The sequence below is a fragment of the Dendropsophus ebraccatus genome, chromosome 13 (genome assembly GCF_027789765.1).
Source record: "Dendropsophus ebraccatus isolate aDenEbr1 chromosome 13, aDenEbr1.pat, whole genome shotgun sequence".
In the NCBI taxonomy this organism is placed as follows: Eukaryota; Metazoa; Chordata; class Amphibia; order Anura; family Hylidae; genus Dendropsophus; species Dendropsophus ebraccatus.
Window position 1 is genome coordinate 4,107,909 of NC_091466.1, and position 20,168 is coordinate 4,128,076.

General features: G+C 50.3%; 1 protein-coding gene across 5 annotated transcripts in view; it reads left to right on the forward strand.

Annotated features, from left to right (window-relative positions):
* Positions 1–17,715, forward strand: part of CELF3 (CUGBP Elav-like family member 3) — a 130,817-nt gene extending 113,102 nt beyond the window's left edge. For 4 of the 5 annotated variants that reach the window (XM_069950708.1, XM_069950709.1, XM_069950706.1 and 1 more), the window contains 8 exons: positions 4,967–5,122; positions 6,321–6,480; positions 7,737–7,886; positions 7,961–8,026; positions 8,121–8,231; positions 8,305–8,448; positions 9,477–9,612; positions 14,555–17,715. In XM_069950708.1, coding sequence (XP_069806809.1) covers positions 4,967–5,122; positions 6,321–6,480; positions 7,737–7,886; positions 7,961–8,026; positions 8,121–8,231; positions 8,305–8,448; positions 9,477–9,604 — 915 coding nt within the window. In that variant the 3' untranslated portion in view covers positions 9,605–9,612; positions 14,555–17,715. The remainder of the gene's footprint in view (positions 1–4,966; positions 5,123–6,320; positions 6,481–7,736; positions 7,887–7,960; positions 8,027–8,120; positions 8,232–8,304; positions 8,449–9,476; positions 9,613–14,554) is intronic. The other variant, XM_069950707.1, reaches the window with a different exon arrangement.
* Positions 17,716–20,168: the final 2,453 nt, after the last annotated feature.

A 20,168-nucleotide genomic window follows, 5' to 3' on the forward strand; every position in this document is an offset into this window, starting at 1 on the left:
AAGTGGCTCAGGTAGTGCAGCTCATCCAGGATGGCACAGCAATGTGAGCTGTGGCAAGAAGGTTTGCTGTGTCTGTCAGCGTAGTGTTAAGGGGCTGGAGGCTACCAGGACCCAGGCCGGTACAACAGGAGACGTGGAGGAGGCCGTAGTATCCAGAGGCTGGAGGCTACCGGGAGACAGGCCAGTACACCAGGAGACGTGGAGGAGGCCGTAGTGTCCAGAAGCTGGAGGCTACCAGGAGACAGGCCAGTACACCAGGAGACATGGAGGAGGCCGTAGTATCCAGAGGCTGGAGGCTACCGGGAGACAGGCCAGTACACCAGGAGACATGGAGGAGGCCGTAGTATCCAGAGGCTGGAGGCTACCAGGAGACAGGCCAGTACACCAGGAGACATGGAGGAGGCCGTAGTATCCAGAGGCTGGAGGCTACCAGGAGACAGGCCAGTACACCAGGAGACATGGAGGAGGCCGTAGTGTCCAGAGGCTGGAGGCTACCAGGAGACAGGCCAGTACACCAGGAGACATGGAGGAGGCCGTAGTGTCCAGAGGCTGGAGGCTACCCGGAGACAGGCCAGTACACCAGGAGACATGGAGGAGGCCATACTGTCCAGAGGCTGGAGACCACTACCAGGAGACAGGCGAGTACACCAGAGATGTGGAGGAGGCCATAGGAGGCAACAGCCCAGCAGTAGAACCGCTAGCTCCGCTTTTGTGTAAGGAGGAACAGGAAGAGCACTGACAGAGCCCTGCAAAATAACCTCCAGCAGCCACAAATCTGCATGTGTCTGCACAAACAGATAGAAACAGACTCCATGAGGACGGTATGAGGACTCGACGCCCACAGATGGGGGTTGTCCAACACCGTGCAGGACGCTTGCCATTAGCCAGAGAACACCATCAGCATCTGCCAGAGGTGTCATACAGCCACCTCATCAGGAGCATGCCGGGCCTTGTAGGGAGGTCATACACCTCATCAGGAGCATGCCCGGGCCTTGTAGGGAGGTCATACATACACCTCATCAGGAGCATGCCGGGCCTTGTAGGGAGGTCATACAGACACCTCATCAGGAGCATGCCCGGGCCTTGTAGGGAGGTCATACACCTCATCAGGAGCATGCCCGGGCCTTGTAGGGAGGTCATACATACACCTCATCAGGAGCATGCCCGGGCCTTGTAGGGAGGTCATACAGCCACCTCATCAGGAGCATGCCTGGGCCTTGTAGGGAGGTCACACAGACACCTCATCAGGAGCATGCCCGGGCCTTGTAGGGAGGTCATACAGACACCTCATCAGGAGCATGCCTGGGCCTTGTAGGGAGGTCACACAGACACCTCATCAGGAGCATGCCCGGGCCTTGTAGGGAGGTCATACAGACACCTCATCAGGAGCATGCCCGGGCCTTGTAGGGAGGTCATACACCTCATCAGGAGCATGCCCGGGCCTTGTAGGGAGGTCATACATACACCTCATCAGGAGCATGCCCGGGCCTTGTAGGGAGGTCATACAGCCACCTCATCAGGAGCATGCCTGGGCCTTGTAGGGAGGTCACACAGACACCTCATCAGGAGCATGCCCGGGCCTTGTAGGGAGGTCATACAGACACCTCATCATGAGCATGCCTGGGCCTTGTAGGGAGGTCACACAGACACCTCATCAGGAGCATGCCCGGGCCTTGTAGGGAGGTCATACAGACACCTCATCAGGAGCACGCCCGGGCCTTGTAGGGAGGTCATACAGACACCTCATCAGGAGCATGCCTGGGCCTTGTAGGGAGGTCATACACCTCATCAGGAGCATGCCCGGGCCTTGTAGGGAGGTCATACAGACACCTCATCAGGAGCATGCCCGGGCCTTGTAAGGATGTTATACAGCCCACCTCATCAGGAGCATGCCCGGGCCTTGTAGGGAGGTCATACAGACACCTCATCAGGAGCATGCCCGGGCCTTGTAGGGAGTTCACACAGACACCTCATCAGGAGCATGCCCGGGCCTTGTAGGGAGGTCATACAGACACCTCATCAGGAGCATGCCCGGGCCTTGTAGGGAGTTCACACAGACACCTCATCAGGAGCATGCCCGGGCCTTGTAGGGAGGTCATACAGACACCTCATCAGGAGCATGCCCGGGCCTTGTAGGGAGGTCATACACCTCATCAGGAGCATGCCCGGGCCTTGTAGGGAGGTCATACAGACACCTCATCAGGAGCATGCCCGGGCCTTGTAGGGAGGTCATACAGACACCTCATCAGGAGCATGCCCGGGCCTTGTAGGGAGGTCATACAGACACCTCATCAGGAGCACGCCCGGGCCTTGTAGGGAGGTCATACACCTCATCAGGAGCACGCCCGGGCCTTGTAGGGAGGTCATACACCTCATCAGGAGCATGCCCGGGCCTTGTAGGGAGGTCATACAGATACCTCATCAGGAGCATGCCTGGGCCTTGTAGGGAGGTCATACACCTCATCAGGAGCATGCCCGGGCCTTGTAGGGAGGTCATACACCTCATCAGGAGCATGCCCGGGCCTTGTAGGGAGGTCATACAGACACCTCATCAGGAGCACGCCCGGGCCTTGTAGGTAGGTCATACACCTCATCAGGAGCATGCCCGGGCCTTGTAAGGATGTTATACAGCCCACCTCATCAGGAGCATGCCCGGGCCTTGTAGGGAGGTCATACAGACACCTCATCAGGAGCATGCCCGGGCCTTGTAGGGAGGTCATACAGACACCTCATCAGGAGCATGCCCGGGCCTTGTAGGGAGGTCACACAGACACCTCATCAGGAGCATGCCCGGGCCTTGTAGGGAGGTCATACAGACACCTCATCAGGAGCATGCCCGGGCCTTGTAGGGAGGTCATACACCTCATCAGGAGCATGCCCGGGCCTTGTAGGGAGGTCATACAGACACCTCATCAGGAGCATGCCCGGGCCTTGTAGGGAGGTCATACAGACACCTCATCAGGAGCATGCCCGGGCCTTGTAGGGAGGTCATACAGACACCTCATCAGGAGCATGCACGGGCCTTGTAGGGAGGTCATACAGACACCTCATCAGGAGCATGCCCGGGCCTTGTAGGGAGGTCATACAGACACCTCATCAGGAGCACGCCCGGGCCTTGTAGGGAGGTCATACACCTCATCAGGAGCACGCCCGGGCCTTGTAGGGAGGTCATACACCTCATCAGGAGCATGCCCGGGCCTTGTAGGGAGGTCATACAGATACCTCATCAGGAGCATGCCTGGGCCTTGTAGGGAGGTCATACACCTCATCAGGAGCATGCCCGGGCCTTGTAGGGAGGTTATACAGACACCTCATCAGGAGCATGCCCGGGCCTTGTAGGGAGGTCATACACCTCATCAGGAGCATGCCCGGGCCTTGTAGGGAGGTCATACATACACCTCATCAGGAGCATGCCCGGGCCTTGTAGGGAGGTCATACACCTCATCAGGAGCACGCCCGGGCCTTGTAGGGAGGTCATACAGACACCTCATCAGGAGCATGCCCGGGCCTTGTAGGGAGGTCATACAGACACCTCATCAGGAGCATGCCCGGGCCTTGTAGGGAGGTCATACATACACCTCATCAGGAGCATGCCCGGGCCTTGTAGGGAGGTCATACACCTCATCAGGAGCACGCCCGGGCCTTGTAGGGAGGTCATACAGACACCTCATCAGGAGCACGCCCGGGCCTTGTAGGGAGGTCATACAGACAGGTGAAAAACATTACATATAAAACAGGGGATTCCCAGTGATGGGTGTGGGATGTTGGTGTCAGCACATTCAGCTTTGTACAGAACAGAGTATCACTGAGAAGATTTCATTCTGTCACTTATATAATAGGACAGTATATGCCACACTGTATATAGAAGGGCAGTATACTCCTCACTGTATATAGAAGGGCAGTATACTCCTCACTGTATATAGAAGGGCAGTATACTCCTCACTGTATATAGCAGGGCAGTATACTCCTCACTGTATATAGAAGGGCAGTATACTCCTCACTGTATATAGAAGGGCAGTATACTCCTCACTGTATATAGAAGGGCAGTATACTCCTCACTGTATATAGAAGGGCAGTATACTTCTCACTGTATATAGCAGGGCAGTATACTCCTCACTGTATATAGAAGGGCAGTATACTCCTCACTGTATATAGAAGGGCAGTATACTCCTCACTGTATATAATACGGCAGTATACTCCTCACTGTATATAGCAGGGCAGTATACTCCTCACTGTATATAATAGGACAGTATACTCCTCACTGTATATAGAAGGGCAGTATACTCCTCACTGTATATAATAGGACAGTATACTCCTCACTGTATATAATAGGACAGTATACTCCTCACTATATATAATACAGCAGTATACTCATCACTGTATATAATACAGCAGTATACTCCTCACTGTATATAATACGGCAGTATACTCACTGTATATAATAGGACAGTATACTCCTCACTGTATATAAAAGGGCAGTATACTCCTCACTGTATATAAAAGGATACTATGCTCAGTGCTGCTGTGTTCCCTATGTCAGTATACTCGGTGCTGTACACGTATAACATGTCTATATAGTCAGTGCTGTACACGTATAACACGACTGTATACTTAGTGCTGTACACATATAGCATGTCGGTATACTCTGTGCTGTACACATATAACATGTCGGTATACTCGACGCTGTACACTTATAACCTGTCGGTAAACTCGGTGCTGTACATGTATAACCTGTCGGTAAACTCGGTTCTGTATACATATAGCGTGTCGGTATACTCTGTGCTGTACACATATAACACACATATAACATGTCGGTGTAATCGGTGCTGTACACGTATAACATGTCGGTGTAATCGGTGCTGTACACGTATAACATGTCGGTGTACTCGGAGCTGTACACGTATAACATGTCGGTGTACTCGGTGCTGTACATGTATAACCTGTTGGTGTTCTCTTTTCTCTGCAGGGCGCCTCCTCCAGCCTGGTGGTAAAGTTTGCAGACACGGAGAAGGAGCGGGGTCTCCGCAGGATGCAGCAGGTGGCCAATCAGCTGGGCATGTTCAGTCCCATCGCTCTGCAGTTTGGAGCGTATAGCGCGTATACACAGGCAGTAAGTGACCAGGTGAATTCCGAGCCCTCCTTCTGCTCAGCAGTTATCTGTGTTCTGTTGTATGACATCATCACTGTGACATCATGTGTATATATATATATATATATATATATATATATATATATACACATTTATATACCTGACATCATTATATATCGTAACCCAGTAATAATCATTGATCCTTCTGTGATGACCTCATCCTTTGCAAACGAATAATTCCCATTGAACTCTCGTGACATCATTATGAGTCTTTCTTACCATTTATAGTGAGCTCACTATCCTGTATGACCTCACAACCCTCCCTTACTCCACTATCTCCAGTGCCCTGAACTATCTTGGTGATTTCAGCATCTTTAATGACATCACCACCTATAGTGACCTCATAACCCTCAGTGACCTCATCATCCTCCCCAGTGACCTCATCATCCTCCCCAGTGACCTCATCATCCTCCCCAGTGACCTCATCATCCTCCCCAGTGACCTCATCATCCTCCCCAGTGACCTCATCATCCTCACCAGTGACCTCATCCTCCTCCCCAGTGACCTCATCATTCCCCCTAGTTACCGCATTATTCTCCCCAATGACCTCATCATCCTCCCCAGTGACCTCATCATCCTCCCCAGTGACCTCATCACCCTCAGTGACCTCATCCTCACCAGTGACCTCATCATTATCCCCAGTGACCTCATCAGTATCCCCAGTGACCTCATCCTCCTCCCCAGTGACCTCATCCTCCTCCCCAGTGACCTCATCCTCCTCCCCAGTGGCATCATCATCCTCCCCAGTGACATCATCATCCTCCCCAGTGACATCATCATCCTCCCCAGTGACCTCATCATCCTCCCCAGTGACCTCATCATCCTCCCCAGTGACATCATCCTCCCCAGTGACCTCATCATCCTCCCCTGTGACCTCATTACCGTTAGTGACCTCATACTCCTCCCGGTGACCTCATCATCCTCCCCAGTGACCTCATCATCCTCCCCAGTGACCTCATCATCCTCCCCTGTGACCTCATTACCGTTAGTGACCTCATACTCCTCCCGGTGACCTCATCATCCTTCCTAGTGACCTCATCCTCCCCAGTGACTTCCTTGGTCCTGCTGTATCCTGTGGTGACATCATCACGTGTGGTCATTAGTTTGTCTGTCTCCATCCTCCTCAGCGATTGCTTAGTGTCACACTGTTTGTGTTCTTGTGCCCCCTTAGCTTATGCAGCAGCAGGCCGCCCTGGTGGCCGCACACAGCGCTTACCTCAACCCCATGGCTACAATGGCCGCTGTCCAGATGCAACAAATGGCGACAATCAACCCCAATGGAATCATAGCCACACCCATTACTCCAATCACGCCTATCACATCCTCATCAGGTGAGACACAGCCGCGGGGGAGGGGTCCGAGCCTGGATGGGGCAGGGGCAAACTACTACTGCCCTACTGCCCCCAGCATTCATTTTGATGGTGGTGGTGGTGGTGGTGGTGATGATGGTGGTGACACGGGTGATGATGATGGTGGTGATGATGATGATGGTGGTGATAATGATGAGGATGAGGATGGTGGTGGTAGTGATGATAGTGGTGATTGTGTGGTGGTGATGGTGATGGTAGTGATGATGATTATGGTGGTGATGATGAGGATGGTGGTGGTGATGATGATAGTGGTGATGATGGTGTGGTGGGGATGATGATGATGATGGTGGTGATGATGATGAGGATGGTGGTGGTGATGATGATTATGAGTATAGTGGTGGTGATCATGAGGATGATGATGATGATGGTGTGGTGGTGATGATGAGGATGGTGGTGATGGTGGTGGTTATGATGATTATGGTAGTGATGATGATGATGATGATGATGGTGGTGATGATGAGGATGGTGGTGGTTATGATGATTATGGTAGTGATGATGATGATGATGATGATGAGGATGGTGGTGATGATGATGATGATGGTGGTGGTAGTGGTGATGATGAGGAGGATGGTGGTGGTGATGATGAGGAGGATGGTGGTGGTGGTGATGATGAGGATGGTGGTGGTGATGATGATGAGGATGGTGGTGGTGATGAGGATGGTGTTGGTGATGATGAGGATTGTGTTGATGAGGATGGTGGTGGTGGTGATGATGAGGATGGTGGTGATGGTGGTGATGATGAGGATGGTGGTGATGGTGATGATGATGAGGATGGTGGTGATGGTGATGATGATGATGAGGATGGTGGTGGTGATGATGATGAGGATGGTGGTGGTGATGATGATGAGGATGGTGGTGGTGATGATGATGGTGGTGGTGATGATGATGAGGATGGTGGTGGTAATGATGATGATGGTGGTGATGAGGATGGTGGTGGTGATGATGAGGATTTTGGTGATGAGGGTGGTGGTGATGGTGGTGATGATGAGGGTGGTGGTGGTGGTGGTGGTGAGGATGGTGGTGGTGGTGATGAGGATGGTGGTGATGGTGGTGATGATGAGGGTGGTGGTGGTGGTGGTGGTGATGATGAGGATGGTGGTGGTGGTGATGAGGGTGGTGGTGATGATGGCATTGGTTGGGGATCAGGCAGGTGTATGTGTTCCTTATAGCACAGTAAGCAGACAGGCCTGACCATGTTACTGTGGTGGTCTCCGCAGGTACTAGTACCCCTCCCACACTCGCTGCCACACCAGTATCTGCCATCCCTGCCACGCTGGGGGTCAATGGGTACAGCGCAGTGCCCTCACAGAGCAGCGTCCAGCCCACATCGGAGGCTATTTACACCAATGGCCTGCACCCCTACCCAGGTATGTATCATACCACCTGCCATGTGGCTCTGCCGTACAGACCCTGTTCACATCTCATGTTCTTTTCCTTCTAGCTCAGAGTCCGGTCACCCAGCTGGACCCTCTGCAGCAAGCCTACGCCGGCATGCAGCATTATACAGGTGTGTGATGGATGGGGGACACAGCTAATTTCTAATGTGGGATTGTTTTGGGGTACCGGTGTCCTGACCTCTCCTTTGTCTGTCTATGGCACAGCTGCCTACCCTGCCGCCTACGGCCTGGTTGGTCCGGCATTCACACAGCCTCCGCCATTGTTACCACAGCAGCCTCCACAGCAGCAGCAACAGCAACAGCAGCAGAGAGAGGGTGAGTGAGATCTGTCCAGCAGGGGGCGCTCCATAGACGAGTTCATACAGTAACCTCAATGTGTCTGTCCCAGGTCCAGAAGGCTGCAACATCTTCATCTACCACCTGCCCCAGGAATTCACAGATTCAGAGATTTTACAGATGTTTCTGCCATTCGGAAATGTCATCTCCGCCAAAGTGTTTGTAGACAGAGCCACCAACCAGAGCAAGTGTTTTGGTAAGTGGTCATAGGTGGTGGCCATAGATATGGACAGTGGTTATGGGTGGTGGCCAAAGATGTGGATAGTAGTCATGGGTGGTGGCCAAAGATGTGGATAGTAGTCATGGGTGGTGGCCATAGATGTGGATAGTAGTCATGGGTAGTGGATTTAGATGTGGATAGTAGTCATGGGTAGTGGCTATAGATGTGCACATTAGTCATGGGTGGTGGCCGTAGATGTGGATAGTAGTCATGGGTAGTGGATTTAGATGTGGATAGTAGTCATGGGTGGTGGCCATAGATGTGGACAGTGGTCATGGGTGGTGGCTGTAGATGTGGACAGTGGTAATGGGTGGTGGCCGTAGATGTGGATAGTAGTCATGGGTGGTGGCTATAGATGTGCACATTAGTCATGGGTGGTGGCCGTAGATGTGGATAGTAGTCATGGGTAGTGGATTTAGATGTGGATAGTAGTCATGGGTAGTGGCTATAGATGTGCACATTAGTCATGGGTGGTGGCCGTAGATGTGGACAGTGGTAATGGGTGGTGGCCGTAGATGTTTATAGTGGTCATAGGTGGTGGCTATAGATGTGCACATTAGTCATGGGTGGTGGCCGTAGATGTGGACAGTGGTAATGGGTGGTGGCCGTAGATGTTTATAGTGGTCATAGGTGGTGGCTGTAGATGTGGATAGTGGTCATGGGTGGTGGCTGTAGATGTGGATAGTGGTCATGGTGGTGGCTGTAGATGTGGGCAGTGGTCATGGTGGTGGCTGTAGATGTGGACAGTGGTCATGGGGTTTGGCCGTAGATGTTTAGAGTGGTCATAGGTGGTGGCCCCAGATGTGGATAGTGGTCATGGGTGGTGGCCGCAGATGTGGATAGTGGTTATGGGTGGTGGCCGCAGATGTGAATAGTGGTCATGGGTGGTGGCCGCAGATGTGAATAGTGGTCATGGGTGGTGGCCGCAGATGTGAATAGTGGTCATGGGTGGTGGCCGCAGATGTGGACAGCTCTCACGTTACCTTTCTCACATTCACTTGCAGGCTTTGTGAGTTTTGACAATCCCGGCAGCGCCCAGGCTGCTATTCAGGCCATGAACGGTTTCCAGATTGGCATGAAGAGGCTCAAAGTACAATTAAAGCGACCAAAAGATGCCAACCGGCCGTACTGAGGGTTCAGGTAGGTGTATAAGGTGAGGAGCCAGCCTAGACGAGCAGACCCTAGAGAGGAGTAAGGGGAACCTGTCACCTCCTGAGCGCCCACTGAGCTGGCAGCAGCACTGGATAGACGTCCATTAGAGCCTTCTGAGCAGAACTGTGTTGTTAGCATCCATACATAGTGTCAAGGAGGCGGAACCTACATTCCCCTGGGCTCTAGCACCCCTACACATCACTGTTCTGTATACCCAATGATGAACGCTGTGCAGACAGTGAGGCATAGCAGTGCTAGGGTAATAAGGTCTGCCCATATTTCTCCTATGGATACCTGTCCGGCGCTGCCACCAGCTCGGTGGGAAGTCAGGGGTGACGTTACAATGTGTGATGAAGGAAGATGCCCAGTACGTACCAGCAGAGCCCGCCCATCAGTCCGCGTATGCCCTGTGTGTGTCCGCCATGTTCTCAGTCATCAGTTTCCTTATGTTCATGAATATTTCACCCAGTCCCACTATCTTCTTCCTATACAAAGACACCGAACTCTAAGGATCCCAGTGATCCTGTGACTAGCAATGAGACGCTAGGGTTCCTGGATCTACTGATCTCCTGAGGCACGACAGATCGGACACACTGTAACCCAAGATATGATCCTGTACAAAGATCATGCGATCCCGGCTGTAATATAACGTGTATCTAGTAATCTAGTGATCCCGGCTGTAATATAACATGTATCCAGTAATCTAGTGATCCCAGCTGTAATATATTATGTATCCAGTAATCTAGTGATCCCAGCTGTATTATAACATGTATCCAGTAATCTAGTGATCCCAGCTGTAATATAACATGTATCCAGTAATCTAGTGATCCCAGCTGTAATATATTATGTATCCAGTAATCTAGTGATCCCAGCTGTAATATATTATGTATCCAGTAATCTAGTGATCCCAGCTGTATTATAACATGTATCCAGTAATCTAGTGATCCCAGCTGTAATATATTATGTATCCAGTAATCTAGTGATCCCAGCTGTATTATAACATGTATCCAGTAATCTAGTGATCCCAGCTGTATTATAACATGTATCCAGTAATCTAGTGATCCCAGGTGTAATATAACATGTATCCAGTAATCTAGTGATCCCAGCTGTAATATATTATGTATCCAGTAATCTAGTGATCCCAGCTGTAATATAACATGTATCCAGTAATCTAGTGATCCCAGCTGTAATATATTATGTATCCAGTAATCTAGTGATCCCAGCTGTATTATAACATGTATCCAGTAATCTAGTGATCCCGGCTGTAATATAACATGTATCCAGTAATCTAGTGATCCCGGCTGTAATATATTATGTATCCAGTAATCTAGTGATCCCAGCTGTAATATATTATGTATCCAGTAACCTAGTGATCCCAGCTGTATTATAACATGTATCCAGTAATCTAGTGATCCCAGCTGTATTATAACATGTATCCAGTAATCTAGTGATCCCAGCTGTATTATAACATGTATCCAGTAATCTAGTGATCCCAGCTGTAATATAACATGTATCCAGTAATCTAGTGATCCCAGCTGTAATATAACATGTATCCAGTAATCTAGTGATCCCAGCTGTAATATAACATGTATCCAGTAATCTAGTAATCCCAGCTGTAATATAACATGTATCCAGTAATCTAGTGATCCCAGCTGTAATATATTATGTATCCAGTAATCTAGTGATCCCAGCTGTAATATAACATGTATCCAGTAATCTAGTGATCCCGGCTGTAATATATTATGTATCCAGTAATCTAGTGATCCCAGCTGTAATATATTATGTATCCAGTAATCTAGTAATCCCAGCTGTATTATAACATGTATCCAGTAATCTAGTGATCCCAGCTGTAATATAACATGTATCCAGTAATCTAGTGATCCCAGCTGTAATATAACATGTATCCAGTAATCTAGTGATCCCAGCTGTAATATAACATGTATCCAGTAATCTAGTGATCCCAGCTGTAATATATCATGTATCAGTAATGTAGTGATCCCAGCTGTAATATAATATGTATCCAGTAATCTAGTAATCCCAGGAGCCATAGTAACGTAGACTATATATATATATATGTAATGTATATACCCCAGGAGCCATAGTAACGTAGAATATGTATAAAATCTATATACTCCAGGAGCCATGGTCATGTAGACTATATATGTAATCTATATACCCCAGGAGCCATAGTAATGTAGAATATAGCATAGTAATCTAGTTATCTCCCCTACACCCCGCCCCCTTTATAGTTGTCCTATAGCAGACCCGCACTGATCACAGTAATCGGCTCTCACATAAATTTGGCTTTTTGAGTCATTTAGAAATAAAATGAAATATTTTAGGTGATGGTGAAGAGATTTAAAGTGACACTGTCACCCCCTTTGTGCATTCTGACTGCTCTACACAGGTGTAAAGGGTAAATTTAGCGGTTTTCATACCTTATTTTATATCATACGTCATGGTGCTTGTTCAAGTAAAAATTCATCTTTTATCAACTGCAGATTGTGTTAAGTTGGCGGGGCCTCGTGGCATTAGCGCCACTTAGCCCCGCCCACAATGCCACAGTTGGTCCCGCCCCCTCGTCGGCCATTGGAACAGGCTGGCCAAAAGGTCTAGACCCCACCCCCTGTACGTCGGCCAACCAATGGGTGTCAAGGGGGCCGGGCTAAGTGGCGCTAAGTGGCGAGGCCACGCCCACTTAATACAATCTGCAGTTGATAAAAGGACAGTTTTTACTTGAACAAGCACCATGACGTATGAAAAACGCTAAACTTACTCTTTACACCTGTGTAGAGATGTCAGAATGCACAAAGGGGGTGACAGGGTCACTTTAATAACATAAATCTATATTAACCACATGATCAAGAAAAAAAACAGCTTCTCTTTTTCTGCCGCTTGTAACCCACCCACCTTGTGCTAGGGTCCTATCAAATCATGAGACGGCCCTGTCGCTTTGACCTAGCGTCCATTGGCTGCCCTGGGACTCGTAGCACCGCCCCCTGTAAGTTGCATCCGTTGGAATGACTGTGTTGTATTTTGAGACTCCTCCCTAATTGCCCCACCCTTCTCCCTGGTATAAGCCCCGCCCATGAGGAGCGGCTCCAGGGGAGATCTCTGTTTTGTATAGGATGCATGGAGTGCTGTGGAAATATGGAGTTGACGTGCTGTGCAATATTGATTGTCTCTTTAGGCTGTAAAGGGCGACATGGCAGGTGAAACCCTTTTATAATGCATCCACAATATGAGAAAAACACAACACCAAAAAGAGGCGTTGTCATTGGGAACCGCTAATAAGGTTCACATAGATCTCAGGGGATCTCTCCTAATCTATAATTTGTCCTGACTATTTGACCATTGAGTTTGTGGGTCAGGTGATAGACCTGATGCCCCCCGGGGTAAGTGGGTGGGTGGCGATAGAGGTCCCTTCCAGCTTCTGCTATCTGACCATTTTGTGTCTGCGTTTAATAAAAGGGGTCGCCTGCCTATGACATGTACAAGGACTGATCACCTGTGACTGATTACTGATGCTCCCTGCCCCACCATCTTTCTGTAGACCCCAGTGTGCTGATGTGAAGTCTTGGCAATGCTCGATGTGCACTAAGAACTTTGGCTTGAACCGTTTCCCATCATCCATTGTCCATGGTCTTCTCCTGTCCCACCTCCTTTCATCCACCACCTTCACACCATGGGCCCCATTCCTGTAGGACAGCTGAAGCTGGGACATCCTTGGCCCAGAACCTTGGAAGACGTCTCAGCTTTCCCTTGTTCCGAGCAGATGTACATTATAATTTCAGTTCAGGGGTGGGACAGTGACGACTAACCAGCTTAGCCAGTTTATCAGCCAAGCCGTATCATATGATCGCCTTGTGGTTATGTAAAATGAAAGGCGGGTCAAAACAGATACCTTCAGAGCAGTAAGAGAGTTATATACTATGGGTGGAGTTACCCTCTAAGTGGCGGGGCTTGCTGTTAGCCACCATGACACTGCATGTATGATTTAGAGGGTACACTGATTCCTCTCCTCCCCGTACCCCGCAGTGTCATCCATCATCCCCTTCTCTCCTGTGCATGAGACATTGGGACATGACCCTATCCTTCCCTCCACCTGTCCTGCTGTCTGTGGTCCAATCACAAAATCTCTGCTCTCTATGCAAGTGCTTGACCTTTTGGCTGTGATCTCTTATTTGGGGGTGCAACCAAACTTTTGTCTGGCATGGCCCACCAATGGCCTACAACTTACTGTTCGAAGAAACCCAGGATGAAATGGGGCCCGGAGTAGACGGGAACGATGACCAAGAGATATTGGGTGAGGTGGTGATATCTATGTACAGGAGGAACCATACAATATGACCTGCCTAGAACTGAATGCAGTGCTTTCTAGACACCAAGATGACCCCCGTTCCTCCTTGCCCTCCGGGGCCCAATGCTCTCAAACATCTGGTTATTGAATTCTGGGTGATGTTACCAATATGTGGGCTCCACTCCACCTGATCCATAAATCACTAGAGGAATTAGGGGGTCTCCTCCATGTTTACCAGCACAGAATAGGGGGCTAGTAGACATTAGAGAGGCGACTCTTCTAGACGTGGCTCTAGTCCATAACTCATGAGGTGATATCAAGAACTTTTACCTACGTCAGGCCCAGATTACACCATCTCAGGAGGGTTGGGTATGATTTTATGCTGTAGTCCCAGAGGTTAAAGCAGGACATAGTGTAGGGTCTAGAACTGAGGTCAGAGCCTTACCTGGTGGCCCCTGGCCTGTGGGGTATGGGGATTGTCAGTTTCCTCTATGGACCTATAGGTGTCCAGTCATATTATGGAGTGGCACCTTCCAGGATTCAAACCCAGATGGCAGAGGTGGGCGAGGGGTGGACTTCCTTTCGTCTATAGAACATGTATTGACTTTGTTTTGTTTGCTTTTCTTTCAGTGGGTGCACCTGATTTGGGGGATTAAGGGGTTCCTAGGTCCAGCCCCTCATCTCCTCTTTCTCCTTCCACACCTCTCAAAAGACTCCAAACTTTTTCTGCTGCTGGACCAAGAAGGACAATTTTTTTTCAGGGGAATCCGCTACACGGCTGAATCTGATAATCTCCCAAACTCGTAACCAGCAAGGACCTCTAAACTCATCCCCACCCCCCTTTATGGAGCGGTGGAAAAGTGGAACATTCCTGGAACTGCACACACTCACCGGAGCGGACAGGGTAGCGCTATACTTGCCGCATCAAGCCTCTCTCATTGGCACAGGATTTATTTTTGAACCTTGGGCAAAAATTGGAAAAAGAAAAAAAAAACCAAATTGTGATTGAGCGGCGGTGGCAGCAGCGGGGGGTGTGGCGCAGGTATCGGGGTGATAATGTTGTGTTTAGATTTTGGCTTTTCTTCTTATTTCACTCATCGTCCCGTCTGCAGATGTTTAAAAAAAATGGATTTTTATGAAGTAGAGTGAATATTTATAGAAGGTCGGCTGGCGTGGGGGAGAAGGCGGCGCTCATGCCGTAGGCAAAGCTGCTGTGTACATACAGAGAGGATCTGGGCAGCAGTGCAATATCCCCTTATATCCCTGACACTCACTCCTGGCTGCTGCTCCTATTCTAAATGAACTCCAGAAAGTCACCAGCAGCTGTGGGACTTACAGGTGGCACAACTCTGTGGCTCAGCCGGGCACCCAGGACCCTCCTATAGGTATACAATCCATAGGGGTCCAAGGTGAGGAACACATGGAATATTTAATTTTATATAGCAGTGAAATTATGTCTAAAACATTGAGAGGGGAGGATGGTAGCAATTACCTCCCGACCGTATGGTGCAACTCTCCTCCCTGGCTGTGAAACTTCATTCTCAGCAAAAGAGCTTCCTTCTGGGTGGTCCCTCAGAGGTAGAACTTCCTTCTATGTGATCCCTCAGAAGAGAGGCATCTTTTTATGTGATCCCTCAGAGGTGGAACTTCCTTCTATGTGATCCCTCAGAGGTGGAACTTCCTTCTATGTGATCCCTCAGATGAGAGGCTTCCTTCTATGTGATCCCTCAGAGGTGGAACTTCCTTCTATGTGATCCCTCAGATGAGAGGCATCCTTCAATGTTATACCTCGGAGGAGAGGCTTCCATCTATGTCGTCCATCAGAGGAGAGGCTTCCTTCTATGTGTTTCCCACAGAGGTGGAGCTTCCTTCTATGTGATCCTTCGGAGAAGAGGTTTCCTTCTATGTGATTGCTCAGAGGAGGAGTTTCCTTCTATGTGGTCCCTCAGAGGAGGAGCTTTCTTCTACACAATCCCTCAGAGGAGGAGTTTCCTTCTATGTGGTCCCTCAGAGGAGGAGCTTTCTTCTACACAATCCCTCAGAGGAGGCGCTTTTTTTCACACAATCTTTCAGAGAAGGAGCTATCTTCTAAGTGGTCTTTAGAGGAAGAACTTTCTGCTCTCTGGTCTTTCAGAGGTGGAGCTATTTTCTGTGCGGTCCCTCAGAGGAAAATCTTTGTTCTGTATGGTTTTTAGGGGCAGGAGCTTTCTCCTGTGTGGTCTCTCAGAGGAGGAGCTTTCTTCCACGTGGCCCTTTAGAGGAGTAGCTTGCTTCTTTGTGGTCCTTCAGAGGAGGAACTTTCTTCTAAGTAGTTCCTCAGAGAAGGTTTCTTTAGTGTGGTACTCAGAGAAGGAGCTTTACTCTATGTAGTTCCTCAGAGAAGGAGGTTTTTTTTTCTGTGCGATGCCTCAGAGGAGGAGCTTCACTTTTGGTGGATTTTCACCACAAAACACTGCAAGCAGCAAACAATTTTAGATGTGCAGTGATCCAGTGCCCCCAGCTCTCCAGGGCCGGCATTGGTGCCCAGGGCAGGATGGGTCTCTCACTGTCAGGTAGGTTCCTCTCACAATAAACACCACAGAATGGTGACTGGAGGCCGGTACAGGAAAGTAACCTAATCTGTGATCTGAATATGGCCGGGCCTACTCTACACCCAATCCCAGGGTCATCTGTAACTGCACAATTACACAGGCAGCAGCGTGGTGGTTTTCAATAATGATCCTTTATTTTGGCAGGGGCTTAATGATGTAGATCTGTAGAGACCCTAAAAGTGTAACCAAAACCTAGCACTTTACAGCCACCATTTTGGATGACGTGTTTTGCCACGGGACATTATTTTTTCCCCACTTTGGTCCTCGCCCATTGACTTGCACTTAGGTAGAAAAGAAAGAATACCACTCCGTCCATTATGTAGAAGATTTTACAGGAAGATTTAGTACATGGGAACTGTATCACATCCTATTACAACTCCTACCAGACACACACAACCGGAGGCGGACATATTGGGGCCCAACGGGTTTTGTCAGGGACATCACTGACGTAGTCACAAAATGGCTGCCTCCCCAGAACGTCAGAACATGGGTGATTTTTGTCATCAATCACTCCACGCCTCAGGGATTCCACTAGTCCACAGGCAAACTGCAAGCTACATTCCCATGAACGGTAAATCTGGTCCACAAAATGGCAGCCTGCAGTAACTTAAAGGGGATATCTCCGACAGGAGAAAAGGATCTGATGGTTTCCAGAAATAGTGCCACTCGTGCCTGTGGGTAGAGTCTGGCACTGCAGCTCAGCCTGATTCATCTGAATGAGAATGAGCTGCGAAGGGGAATCGTTTTTTCTAATCCTGGATAACCCCTCTAAGCAGCTACATGTGACCAAGGCTCAACTGTATTCTGGGATCAACATGGCTGCCTGCCCTTATGATCTGGAGATTCTCACCCAGGATCACAAGGCATTGTGCGGGCGGGCCAGGGATAACTATCAATGCAATTACCGCCCCCGCGTGGAAGCGTAGGCATCCAAGATGGCCGCTAGCAGGGAATACGTCTATAAATTATGTAGTGTTTGTGGGGTGATGATCTCCTCTGCCAGAAAGGGCCGATCCTAATCTGCATATCAAAGGTCAGAGGTCACGGCCGACCAATCAGCGGCCTGCGTGTGCTCAGACAGGTAAATGTTTACAGGATCCGAAACCTCCCGGAAATGTACAGAATTTTGTTTGTCAGAAAAGTCTCTGCCATTTTATTGTCAGATCTAGAGGATTTTTTTTTTTTTTTCGTGGGAGGGGGCAAAGGGTATTTTAATATAAATGAGGGTGGGGGAGGGGGCTATATCAGACCATGTGATTATATAACGCATAACTTATTTCTTATTTATTGATCTTTATTTTTAATTATTTAATTTTTTCTTTCTGTTTTAAAATAAAATAAATTTGATGAATAGTGAACAGGGGCGTCCGATTTTTTCCTGACCCGAAAAGCATCACCAAACAGCAGCACAGAGCAAACACTGATCAGCCACAACATTAATACCCCCAACACCTAACATTGTGCTGTGCTCCCTGCTGCTGAAACCTGGACCTCATAGCTTAGACCCCAAGGCCCCATAGCCCTGTGATGTGTCCCCCCCCCACAGACCCCATAGCCCTGTGATGTGTCCCCCCCCAGACCCCATAGCCCTGTGATGTGTCCCCCCCCCAGACCCCATAGCCCTGTGATGTGTCCCCCACCCCCACCCCCATAGCCCTGTGATGTGTCACCCCCCAGACCCCATAGCCCTGTGATGTGTCCCCCCCCCCCCAGACCCCATAGCCCTGTGATGTGTCTCCCCCCAGACCCCATAGCCCTGTGATGTGTCCCCCCCCCAGACCCCATAGCCCTGTGATGTGTCCCCCACCCCCAGACCCAATAGCCCTGTGATGTGTCCCCCACCCCCAGACCCCATAGCCCTGTGATGTGTCCCCCACCCCCAGACCCAATAGCCCTGTGATGTGTCCCCCACCCCCAGGCCCCATAGCCCTGTGATGTGCCCCCCCAGACCCCATAGCCCTGTGATGTGTCCCCCCCCCAGACCCCATAGCCCTGTGATGTGTCCCCCCCCAGACCCCATAGCCCTGTGATGTGTCCCCCCCCCCCCCCCAGACCCCATAGCCCTGTGATGTGTCCCCCACCCCCAGACCCCATAGCCCTGTGATGTGTCCCCCACCCCCAGACCCCATAGCCCTGTGATGTGTCCCCCCCCCAGACCCCATAGCTGTGTCCCCCCCCAGACCCCATAGCCCTGTGATGTGTCCCCCCCCCCAGGCCCCATAGCCCTGTGATGTGTCCCCCCCCCAGACCCCATAGCCCTGTGATGTGTCCCCCACCCCCAGACCCCATAGCCCTGTGATGTGTCCCCCCCCCCCCAAGACCCCATAGCCCTGTGATGTGTCCCCCACCCCCAGGCCCCATAGCCCTGTGATGTGCCCCCCCCAGGACCCCATAGCCCTGTGTTGTGTCCCCCCCCCCCCCAGACCCCATACCCCATAGCCCTGTGATGAGTCCCCTCCCGGACCCCATAGCCCTGTGATGAGTCCCCTCCCAGACCCCATAGCCCTGTGATGTGTGCCCCCCCCCCAGACCCCATAGCAGGGCTGCTGTCAGAGATCTGTGTGGTCACATGACAGCAATGGGAGGGGGGGGGGAGGTGTTCAGCATGGACCAATCGGGAAGTGCGAATCAGCTGTGCAGGAGGACAGTGACAGAAACATCTATGCAGCAGTGTGAGTGGCTGAAAGTAAGTACAGGTACATTATAGCAGTAGTGTGTATAGCTGGGTGTAAGTGCAGGCAGATTATAGCAGGAATAGAGAGGATTTGAAACACAAGGGCTGACAGACTGCAGGGATCAGGAAGGAATGAGCAATGAATAGGGTAAGCACAGTATAGAAGCACTCTCTGTCCGGGGAGAGAGGGGTTACAGCTATGGAGAGATTACCTCCACAGTCCTGTCCTCTGATGTAAGCCCCAGCCTGAAATGGATCTGCTATGATTTGGAAGGTGGGGGAGACTTTCTGGGTCAGAGTACATGGCTGTAGACCCCGCTATGCAGAACATACCCCTCCCCCGCTCCCCCTCCCACCCAGCACAGGGAGCTCTTACACCAAAGCAATGCTCTTACACCAAGTTACAGTTTTGAAAAACGCTCTCAATCCAAGTTACTTTTAAACCAAGGAAGGTACCACTGTATTTACTTACCTTACTATGTTCTCGGGTGTCCTTGGTCTTCCCTGATCTCTGTCTTCTGTTCCTGTCTGGTCTCTGCATGGACAGGCCGCTCAGCCAATCACTTGCCAGAAGGAATCAGAAGACAGCTGCAGACACCGGGGAAGGCCGAGGACACCTGATAAAGTAAGAAAATATTTTACGCCAAAGGCTGCACGGACATTGCTGACAATGTCTATGCAGCCCCTGCTGCCCCATAGTCGGCCTCTGTAATTACTCAGTAAACAAGCGCCTATCTAGTAGATTGGTGCTCATTTACACTTTATGATCGGACTCTGTAATAGAAACCTTTTTCATGGCGCCCAGGGCATTATCCTGCTGACTGCTGCCATGGGGGGGGGGGGGGGGGGGGGGGGGGGGTGTCCTTCCTTGGACACCTATGGCCGGCACTGACCCCTATATACCAGGGACCCCACATGACCAGGTGCTCTGGAAATCACTGACCCCAGTCGTCCTTCCTTGGACACCTATGGCCAGTAC